Genomic DNA, 11,503 nt, shown 5'->3' with positions numbered 1-11,503 from the left:
TCCAACTATCACAAACTCTTATAAATTCTCATCATCTCAGAGAGTTTATTTTAATGATGAACTGTGATATCTCCCTAAAGGCTGCTTGGTCTTTATAGAAAGTGAGTCCTATTGATTGTTATTGGCCGAAGCTGTTTTACAAAAACTACATTTTAAAAAGTTTTTGTGTTTGAGTTAAAGGGTCCCATCGGCCCCTCAACCGATGCCTGTCGGTTCCCAAATATGGGAACCGGAACCGAATCGAACCAGAACTGAACCATGGTTCCACGGCCCTCTTCATAAACTTAAGGCCCCGTTCTTTTGAACTGATTAAAGGACTCATATTCGATTCTCAAAATCCAAAAATAACAGGGCCCAAGGAATCACAGGGCTCACAAGTCTCAACTGAACTGAATCACATTCGATTCTCAAAAATCCAAAACAAACAGGGCCCAAGTAATCACCCCTTTCACGTTTTTTGTGAGAAAAAAACACAAAAGAAATAGAAAAAAAAAATCCATACCTTGCAATGAAAGAGAAAAAAAAGTGGGCTTTCTTTTTGAAATGGCAACATTTAATATATTAATATACAGAACCGAGATGGTCCAAAAAGATTACATTAGGCGATCAAAAAACAAAATCAAGGAGGAAGGAAGTCAAACCACTCCAATTCTAACATATTCACGTCCTCTCTCGCTCGAGCGTCTGCTACACTATTAGCAGACCTCCTTACATGCTTAAAAATTATAGAGGAACCTAATACTAAATCAGAGATTTCCTCAATTAAAGATAGGAACGTCCAGGGAGGAGCTGCAAGACCCGAAAGCCAAGATATCGCATTTGAAGAGTCACCCTCCACGATGACCTTATCGAATGACCCATTTTCCAAATGTTTTATCCCACAGTATGCGGCTCTTACTTCCGCCTCATTTGAATCCGAGAAACCTATGGGCCCCAAAAAGGCCCACAGAACCGTGCTCTCTGAATCTTTGCACAAGCCGCCAACACCTGCTGGTCCGGGCTTACCTAACCTCGAACCATCAAAATTCATTTTTACCATGTCAACCATAGGTGCTTCCCATTGTTGTGAAATTTGAACTTTACTCCCTCCTTCATTACAAATAATTTGCCACACTTCCCAAAGATCAAAAGCCGAAACGAACCTAAAGAAAGGAAGACTTCTAGCCCACAGAATACAAGCAGCGATGATCTTTACATACAACCAATATGGGGTTTTAGACTCCCCTTCAAACACCCTAGAATTCCTTTCTTTCCAAATAACCCACCAAGTAGCCAGTAGACAAATCTTCCAAAGAACTTTCCCTTTCTTTTTCCACGGGCACAGCTCCCAGCTTTTAATCAAATCAGATATGGAGTTGGGAAAAACCCAACAAACACCGAAGCGCGATAAAATGAGACCCCAAACCTCTCTTGCAACTTTACAGTGAATAAACAAATGGTTAATTGACTCACCCGCGGAGAGACACAAGGGGCAGTGATCCACCAAGAACATTTCTCGCTTTCTTAGAAATTCAATGGTTTGAATTCGATCGCTCCAAACAGACCATCCAAAAAAGGCCACCCTAGGAGGGCACTGAGATTTGCAGATAATGGATGGAACAGAGACTTCAACACTAGGCACCAATTGAAAATAAAAACACTGTAAATCTTTCTTGTTCTTCTCTATAAATCTTAATGCTTGAAGAGTTGGTGGCAGAGAGATGGGATTCTTTTTACCTCTTTAGCGAATATCAACCTAGGGTTTAGAATTTTCTCCTCCCTTTCTACGTTTGGTTGCTTGGATTGGCTCGGAGAGTAGTGGAATAGGAAGTCAAAGGGAAGAGACAAAAATTTTGATTTGCCTAGAATTACCTCGGAAAATTATGTAGTAGTGTTTGGTTGCGCGGCAAATAATGGGAGAGTAGGAGAAAAAGTAGGGAGTGTCATTACCAATATATGGAGAGAGAAGAGAGAGATAGAGATAGAGAGAGCATCATTCCCTAGAAAGTTCAACCGTAATTCTTTGCTTTTGGGATAAGGGACAAGAAAGAGACAAGCAATCATTACATGAGAGAAATCTAAGGGAATCAATGGGAGTCCAATGCATTTTGGCAACCAAATGTGGAATAGAATACCAAATCCAAACCAAATTCCGACGGCTGCCAAGCTTTTGTGGAACCAAATGAAGTAGGGCTAAGGTTCCCCGTAACTTAAAAGTAAAAAATGGGGTGCCTTTAACAGTTTTTATTCGGTGAAAAGGCAAAAGTCAAAAACGTTAAAATGAAAGGGGGTGATTATATTCGTCAGGGATGGAGCATCACTGCCCTTTTTAAAATTTTTGTTAAATGTTAATTTTTTAAAATGTAAAGAACTGTGAACCAGTTCAGTTCTGGGTCCCAAGACCCCAAACCCATAACCGAACCGGCTAATGTCGGTTCTCAAAAAATGGAACCGGAACCGAACCACAAAAGTTTAGACCCGTACCGAACCGAACCAAATAGGCCGGTTCGGTTCGGTTCGGTTCTTCGGGTTAGACCCGACCTATGTCCACCCCTAAAAAAGACTAGACGGGGGTAGCCCGGAGAAGAAAAGGGGAATAAATTTATCATTTCCTGAAGGAAATGATATATTCACCCCTTTTTTCCTAGTTGGGATGCCCCCCTCTACACTAGAGGGGCTGTCCCAACTAGAAAAAAGGGGTGAATGTATCACTTCCCTAATTTAATTACACATGTGACGGCCTATAAATGGATAGATTAAACAAAAATGGGAACAAATGTCTTTTAATTGGACGACTGGGATTGGATTATTAAAGTGGGTTTTGTTTGATCTCCTGCCCTATTCCATGGGACCCACCATTTCTTTTCTTTTTTTGATGGGTGGACCCACCTATTCTGATCACCATACACATGCAATGTGTACAGTGGAGATTGTGGAGAGCTAGAATTTGTTGAGGTCTCACGAACAAACTTCCATATTTGACTTTAAACATTCCTATGTGCATCTATGAAATGGAAGAGAATAAAAGAACTAAAAAAGTGTGACCCTAATATGGCTATTGGTGTCATTTTAGGACGGAACAAGATACAATTTGTTGAGGCCTCACTAACAAACTTCCATATTGAGTTTTAAATACTAGTAAAAAAGGCACGTGCAACTAAGAGTCTTAGCAAACAAGATAATACTGCATATGAATTTTAATTCATACTATGCTAACATAACAATCGCTATGGAGCCAACTTGGCAACTTCTGGACAGAAAGAAAAGCAAGATGAAGATGCTCCGAGCATGAGCTACCACAAATGCGTAGTTGCATATCAATTGATTGATGAAATGGTAGAAGAGCAATGACTAATAGCCAGGCTCCCTAAAATAGGCGTTAAAATAAAATGAGCATAAAATTTGTTTTACGTACAATTTTGTGTGGAAAGAAAAGGTAAAAAGATAAAAGTTTTTTTTATGATCAGTTTGGTTAAAAAAAGCACAGTGAATAAGGAAAAGTAATTTGACATTTTCATGAAAAAAAAGTGTCTTTCATTGTTTATTTCAATTTGTTTATTTCAACATGTGTATTAACAAGAAGTTTGTACAAAGACTTTGGAATCCATTTTCTATTCGACGAGCACTTTGGCAATTCATTTTTTTTAAATGGTAGCCAACTTTATTGCAAAAAAAAAAAGGGGATGAGATGGTCCGAATACAGAAAACAAATCACAAGGTGGAGAGCCACATAGTCTTCAAAGCTTTCAACTGTAGAGGATTGAATCTACTTGTCCAGAATAGGAGAGATGGTTGTGAATTTTAAGGTAAAACAAGAAGTTTTTACAAAAACTTCGGAATCCATTTTCTATTCGACGGGCACTTTGGCAATTCATTTTTTTGTCCTTCTAACTCCTCCATGAAAAGTAATGGAATAGAGTAGATCATCCCTTATGAAATGTCAAGTGGTGAGTAATAATTATTTTTTGTTGGTATCATATGCATGTGGGATTATAAATGGTTTCAGACATTGCCTAACGTGATTGATCTTCTTAGAGGGAAGATCAATCCTCTTGGTTCCTAAGTGTTTTTCATTGTTTCGTAAGGGCTGACCTACTCTATTCCATTACTTTTATGACCAGTTTTTTTTTTGTTTGGAAAAAAAAGTGTCTTTCGTAATATCAAACTTTTTGTAATTTGACCCTCACATAGTGAATAAGGAAAAGTAGTTTTTTCGTCATCGTTAGGAGTGTAACTCGGGTCGGGTTGAGGCCAACCCGACCCAACCCGCAAAACCCATTTTTCCAACCCAACCCAATGTCCAACCCGGCTGGGTTCAACCCAACCCAACCCGATTTGCAATTTCCTCAACCCGAACCAACCCGATTTCCAATTCGGGCTGGGTTGGGTCGGGTTGACCCGATTTGATATGGTACCAATTGTTGACCACCTCAACTCAAGCCGAGTTGTTTTGGATTTTGGGAACCAATAGTGAGTCACCAATAATCAGTTTTTAACTCACAATCGGTTCTCAAAATCCAAAACAAACAGGGACTAATAATTAACAAAGGGAAATGTTATCCCCACTACTATATTTTGATGATCACAGTCCTCACTTGATTAAAGTACGGTATAGCCCGCACCATAGGATTATCTAAGCCGTCCATTGTGAACTGTGGAGACTATTTCAATGTTGAAAAAGAAAAATACATATACAGAACTTCTTCAGATGGAACCCAAATTCGGGTTTCGGGTCGAGTTGGGTTGCCCGACACCCCAACCCGCCCCAACCCGATTTCCAATTCGGGTTGATTTTTCCCAACCCAACCCAACCCGATTTGTGAAAAATCTCAACCCAACCCAACCCAACCCAAATTCGGGTTGAACCCGACCCGCACGGGAACATCCAAGTAACAGCGATGGTTTCAAATTATATATAGTGCTAATGTCCTCACTGCCATATTTTATAATGGCACTACTCACCATATTTTGATGATCGCACTCCTCACTTTATTAAAATGTACGGTATGGCCCGTACCATAGGATGATCCAAATCGTCCATTAGATGGGTCACTGCCTAAATAGGTTGTGCCCTAAAAATAATTTTCATAGGTTGATCCTAACCCTCCGATCTATAGAGGGTTATAGGTTGATCCAAACCGTCCATGTGATGGAACACAACATCAATCGGTTGTGCTTGTAAAATCATTTCCATAGACTGATCGTAGCCCTCAAATCGATAGAGGTTTCCATAATTGTTGTTCCTCTTCAGGTGCTCGGCATCCGTCAATATTTTGTAACTTGTCTCGAATGCGTCATATAACGTAGTTTTTTCGTCATTGTCATATGTCTATACCTCTTTTTCGTAGTTTTTTTTCCGTAATTGTCATAGATAGGTACCATATGGCGGTACTTTTCGTATGCAATTGACGATTGTACCCTCAAATCATTTCTCATTCAGACAAACTTCTAGCATCAAAATGATGTAAATGCCCCTAGCTAATAGGATACAATAGGAAGTTTTTCTAAAAGAAGGGCATGGAATTATCATATCTACATTATTTTTTGGGAACAATCAATTTATATTGTGGCCCATTAAATGGACGGTTTGGATCATCCTTTTTTTCCCTCCTTACTTTTTCGTTTATTCTGAAGAAAGGTAATGCCCTTGTAGCAAATCAATTGTATATTTTGGTAATCTGGTTTAAGTATTTTTTTCAAGGCGAGCCATTCTCACGGCAGACTTAGGATTTTTTCGGTTTTAAAATTCATCTCCTCTCTCAGGTGTTAGGCGATTTTTCCAAGGGATGCTCGCTCGCTGTCAATCTCATTCCCTCTCAGTCCCCTAATCTCTCTCTATTTCTAGGTTTGTTTTGTTTCAAAACGGATGCTTTGAAATTTGAAATCTCTTTTGCCTTTCTTCCATCAAAACGAACTAATAGAACAAATTTGCCCTGCTGCAGATGGATTCGAACCTACAGGTGGAGCATATTTTGTAGGTGGATCTCATAGCTGGAATCACCGTAGGACTGTAGGAGTTATGCTTGTTCCGTGGGTATTTCACACACACTCTGTATTTGTTCTTTTTCACTATTGGTATAAACCTTGATTGGTGTTATTATATTTGGATGTTCATGTTTTCTTTTCTTCTTTTTTCTGTTATTAATATTTTCTGGTGTCCATAGTAACTCATCATTTTTTTCTTCTTCTGAACTGGTAGTATCTCATTATGCCTTAAAAACAAAATCCTAAAAATGGGCAAAATTGAATTATGTTTGATGATGGGAGCAAGCTGCTCATTATGTTCACTGAAAGTCTTTTGTTTTTTCTTTCATGGAGGAGTGCTTTGTTTGAGGAATGATGTTTGAAGATTGATGCTTGATATGTTCGACTTCCGTGACAACATTTGGTTGGCATTTGCTACACTGCCATACCATTTGTAAGTATATCTTTGATTCCCCTTGATCCAGTTAATTAATTGACTGTGAAGCCTGATTAATTTATTTGATAAATAACAAGTAGGACTGCTCTATAGTCACATATCTATCCTGTCATTAGCGAGTCTCTTCATGTGATTATGCGTGCCATAGGCACTAAAACATGGGTTAATTCTATATGTTGAGATGTAGTAGGTGCTACATGTTGAGATGCAGTAGGTGCTATATGTTGAGATGCCGTAGGTTTCCAGTTTCCTCCATGTTTTGGAAAAAAGATGTCCTTCGTTTTCATTTATGTTTGCCATTTTTATTGAATTCAGTTACTGATATGGATTTCGTTTTCTTTTAGATGCCAGACATTCTAAATTGATTTGTTTGGCCTACATGGGATGCTTTTGCATTTTGCGCTAATTATTTGAATATTTTTTTTTAATGGCACTGTAATTATTCAATTTTTTTATTGTGAATTTATAGCGGAAGATTACTTGAAAAGAATGATTTTGATTCAATGATTTTTAGGTTTTGGATTATATAAACGTGTGAAATGGGTTTTATTTGTTCACTAATACTCCAAAGTTTAGACAAAAAAGGAATGTGTGACTTCCTTATTATGTCCGTCAATTTCAGTTGTGCAGTGCTGGTTTTATGGTTTTAACAGGTAAATCTTGTGGGATTAGTATTATATGGTATTGGAGATGTCTTTTTATGTATTTGTTCTGCTCTGTACTTATCTTGCTATTTGGAGTTTTTATTTTGCTTGTTTTATGTTTGTTTTTAGATAGGATTTGGGGCATCTGGTATGGACATTAGGAGCAAAGTAAGGGTGACAATTTTTTTTCTTTCTTATCCCTTTCTTTGAGTTTCTTTTTTCTTTTATTTTTCTTTGACTGATGATCTATATGGTCGATGGATTTGGTTATGGTTATATATGCCTTTTTTTTAACTTTTATCCGAACATACACTTCCACAGCCTTTTAGTGATCCCCTCATGCTTTCGACATAGAACTACAATGGTTCGAGCACGGATCAAGCTCCTGGACAAGATAGTGAGGTGATTTTGTAGTAAGTTCTCCCCTCTATTTTTTTCTTCTGCGCAATTTCTTTGACTACTTTTGATTTTTCAGCTTTCCTTTCTTTGAAACTTAAATTTTTTTTCCAGGTCCCAAATGGGATATTCATTCTATGCCCTTTTAATGGTTGTGGTTATCACCTTTTACCTGCTAATTCCTACAATATTTTTTATCAGTAGAAAAAATTCCATTCCATTTTTCAAATAAATATATTAAATAATCCTTTTGGTAGGTTTTCGACTGAACTTTCTTTTCTGTTTTTTTCTGTCAAATACATGTGAGGCTTGCTTCCTAGCTCTTTCAGATGCCCCACATCCTTGCTCTTGAGGACAACTCCAGCCCATCTCTTCTTCGTGCAACTATGGTCATGTTTGCTTTTTATTTTGAGAATCGATTGTGTGTGCAAAACTGATCATTGGACACTTCTATTGTTAGTCGTGACTGAGAGCAAGCATATAATTCTTAGGGTTCTTTGTTGTTGTATTATTCACTTGGTTTCCTTTTCATTCGTAGGTTTTCGACTTTACTTTATTTTCTGTTTTCTTCCTTTCATCTTTGGATTTTGTGATCTGAAGACATTTTATCCGTAGCGATTTCATGAAAGAATGATATAGTGTCATCGCAAGCTTTCTCATTCTTTTGCCATTAGGGGTCTTGAGATCAAAAATGGCAGAGGTGATTTGATTTATTTTTTTGTTGAACACCAGAGCTTATTTCCTTTTTTCTTTCTTTCTTTTTTCATTTTGGTAATTATTATTGGATTCTCATTTTCTTTCTTCCTTTTTCTCTCGACATGAAAATGGTAGGAAAAGGAGGGAAGGGGCTTTTGACGGAAAAGACCACGGCTGCCAGCAAGGTTAATAATGGACCCCCTTTGTTTTTTTAAAACTTCTGCCTTTCATCCATTTCCATGTCAGGTCACATTTGCACTGGAATATAGGATTTCGTTCTGCTTTTTGTCTCTGTTTTCATCAAGAAATAGAATATTTTAGTACTTAGTGCAGAATACTCAAGCCTTCTAATACTTCATGCAGAGAATCTGGAGTGGGAATTCTGTTCCCAATAATCCCTATTTGAGATCAGTGAATTTAAAGAGGTTTTACTGTGTTTGTGATATAGAGAAATCTTAGCCTTATTTGGGTCTTTTGGATTGGGTTTTATTCTACAGTCTGATGATCTGTTTCCATTTTTAGAGATGGATCTTGAGACCACCTTGAATTTGATTTTTGAAGATTTGCTGCTTTGGGTTCCCCAGGTGCCTCAAATCCATCAATCCCTGCAAGGATTTGGGTGTATCAGGTAATTTTTGTAAACAACCTTTGGAGTACATGGAGACCTTTGGGTTTCTTTCAAATGCTTTGTGTATGTGATGTTTTCTTACATTTGATGGATCAGTCCCTTATATCTATACCTCTATGGCTAATGGGTTTTTACTCCTCAGAGATTTCCTGGCAATCTCTCCTTCTAAGATGATTTGCACTTTTCAATGGCAATCTATCATGTTGAACTATAAAAAGTACAACTTAGATGTTAGGACTGGATTATAGGCATGATATATGGGCCATGTGGGATACAAAGTAAGGCATATTAAGTGAACAGTCCTCATCAATCAAATTTAGGAGCCATTATATTAGTGGTATCTCTGGGCTACATTGATCGATGTGTTTAAAGTAGGGTTGGGGATCGGAATGGATTACCTCTGGTGGGAATCAGAGACGGAATCAGTAGGGCTTTGCAATTTGGAAGTTAGGATTAGTGGGTTTTGATTATTTCTTTGTCTTCCTATGAACAATCAATTACATTACTGAAAATCCTTAGTTATTTATGCTATGGTTCACTGCCACCACTTTTTTTATCCACATGCCATAATCATTTTCCAAACATTTATGTTTTGTTTTTCAGGCAAGGCAAGCTACATATATAGTTGGCAGCTCAAGCTGGTATTTTGAACCTGATTGCTTTTCATAGCAAACTATAACTAACTGTAATGCTCTCTTTTTGTTTCTTCTTAGTTAGTAATTACATTCCCTTTTTAAGAATTCTACCAGTATAGTTGAATTAGAGCTCTATTAAATTATTTTTATATTTCAATTGTTTTTGTTTGCTACTTTTAAGTTATTATGTAATGATACTATGTAATGCTAGATGGGACCTCTGGTCCCCAGTGTATGTTTCCCAGTATCAATGAAAATTTCTATTAACTTTCCAAAAAAAAAAAGGACGAGTTTGTATGCCCACTCATCATATAATTTCTCTATGATGAACTATTCTATATGATGGCCCCATTGCCATATTGTTTGTCTATAGAATCTATACTTTTTTTATGACATTTTGCTTTTAAAGCAGAACAAGTTATACCTTTTTTTAGTTGGAACTGGAGTTTGGGATTTACAAGTTTGGCCGGAGCATTCCTTGTGAATAATACAATTCGTTCAATTTATCTTCAGTAACAATTCTTCCCTATATCGTTTTCCTCTATGCAACTTTCAATTATGTATCCAATATAAATTAATATTTTCTGGTCGGACTTTGCAATGGATTCTCTGGTTGGGTTTGAGAATTTATGTGACATTTTATTTTATTTTAGGCAAAAGGATGGAAGGGAGCAACTCTTTGAGGGTATAATTTTTTCTCACCGGGTATATACAACTCCCCAAATTTTGTTTTCCTGCAAATAAGAATAATTACGACTGTTTGGAGATTGGAATGAAGGGCTTTAAAGACCATTTATAACTAGCGAAATGCTTGTAGAGAAAGAGACCATATGATAGGTGTGAAGCTTCAAGATAAAAGGGCTCCCCATTAATTTTCCTTGTACATGAGATTAAGGGGTTACTCAGTAAAGCTGTTGTCTATGGAAGCCTATGGAAGCCTGATAATGAAGCACAAATTATTTGGAACTCAAGCCTCAAATAACAATGAAGTAAAAGTATGCATGCCTTTGTTGTTTTATATTACTTTGGTGAGGCTGATGTAATTTGTTCAGATTTGTTTACTCTGTATACCAATTACCAGTTCTATTAAAGAAGTTACATGAATCTTGGATTGTGGTTTATTAATCAATATCAGTTTCCAGTGATGTAAAATACATATTTGTTTGAACTTTGAACATGGAGGCCCTAAGTCATATTTCTGAATTATTTGTAAATTTTGTGTAAGGTTTATCGAGCAGACGTGACTCTCTTCTTTGAAACTGTATGTGGCAAGGTTAGTGGCTGCTATTTTAATAAGCTTCAATTTTTTTTTGTCATGATCTGTGTTTTTGCCTTTAGAAAGGAAAGACTGATGGAGCACATCTTATATGGTGTATGTTTATTGCTTGAGACTGCTTCGAGATTGTCCACATTCCACCCACATTACTTTTCTCGAGCCTGTAAATGTAAGTTTTCTTAGTTTTTGCTTATTCATGCAAAAGTTTTACTACCTGTTTATATCGTTTTGTCATGGAAACTGCAATTTGTAAACAGAATGAAATTCCAATGGAAGCTGGAGAGATCTCAATAGATGTTTATGATACAGAAAAAATCTTGATATTTTCTTAGATTTTTCCCCTGGACGGAAAAATCAACTTTCATTTAGTTTTATTAATAAAAATGATATTTAAAATTGGGAAATGATATCAGCACTGCAATGTTTTAATAGATGTGCGGTCCTACCCTGTCTTTTCTTTTTAAACTGGTATATAAGAGCTTTTTTAGCATCTCTTAAAACATTACAGTGCTGATATCATTTCCCTTAGAAAAATTAGCAATCTTCAAAAATTCTTGGACAATATTGTTATTAATTGTGCACCCTCCAGAGACGAGAGTTCGAATCCCCCTTGGGCTTACCCGATGCACGTGGTTTACGGGTGATTGCGCGCATCCGGAGGGAATTAGTCTCACTCTACAAAGTGGGGTGGGGACACCCTACGTCATAAAAAAAAAAAAAACTATAGCATGTTAGTCCTCTATTGTAGTGATGATCAGTCATGTGTTTGTATGCTCTGTTTATTAGTGTTCTCTTGCCTTTCAAGTTGATAGATTGTTGAATGACATA

At 37.0% G+C, this 11,503-nt stretch overlaps 1 protein-coding gene across 46 annotated transcripts; it reads left to right on the top strand.

Annotated features, from left to right (window-relative positions):
* Window positions 1-5,661: 5,661 nt before the first annotated feature.
* LOC143847566 (uncharacterized) lies at window positions 5,662-11,022 on the top strand. 46 transcript variants are annotated; one of them, XR_013235109.1, is made up of 10 exons: window positions 5,662-5,824; window positions 5,922-6,013; window positions 6,298-6,397; window positions 7,174-7,212; window positions 7,366-7,446; window positions 8,272-8,321; window positions 8,500-8,561; window positions 8,721-8,764; window positions 9,368-9,449; window positions 10,053-10,417. XR_013235109.1 is itself a non-coding variant. In XM_077356464.1 (8 exons), exons 3-7 carry the CDS (start codon window positions 6,333-6,335, stop codon window positions 9,431-9,433), a joined length of 306 nt encoding a protein of 101 aa, XP_077212579.1. In that variant the 5' UTR covers window positions 5,662-5,824; window positions 5,922-6,013; window positions 6,298-6,332; the 3' UTR covers window positions 9,434-9,449; window positions 10,625-11,020. The 46 variants fall into 46 exon arrangements, 12 of the variants coding, with proteins under 12 accessions (XP_077212579.1, XP_077212584.1, XP_077212582.1 ...); XR_013235098.1 differs by having other exon boundaries at window positions 7,366-7,457; XR_013235094.1 differs by having other exon boundaries at window positions 7,366-7,457; window positions 8,698-8,764.
* The last annotated feature ends 481 nt before the right edge of the window (window positions 11,023-11,503 follow it).

The sequence above is a fragment of the Tasmannia lanceolata genome, unplaced genomic scaffold, assembly GCF_043159265.1.
Source record: "Tasmannia lanceolata isolate RefF3 unplaced genomic scaffold, GAP_Taslan_0.1 ptg000015l, whole genome shotgun sequence".
In the NCBI taxonomy this organism is placed as follows: domain Eukaryota; kingdom Viridiplantae; phylum Streptophyta; class Magnoliopsida; order Canellales; family Winteraceae; genus Tasmannia; species Tasmannia lanceolata.
Note: the sequence above shows the minus strand (reverse complement) of the source record. Positions and strands in the feature narration are given on the sequence as shown.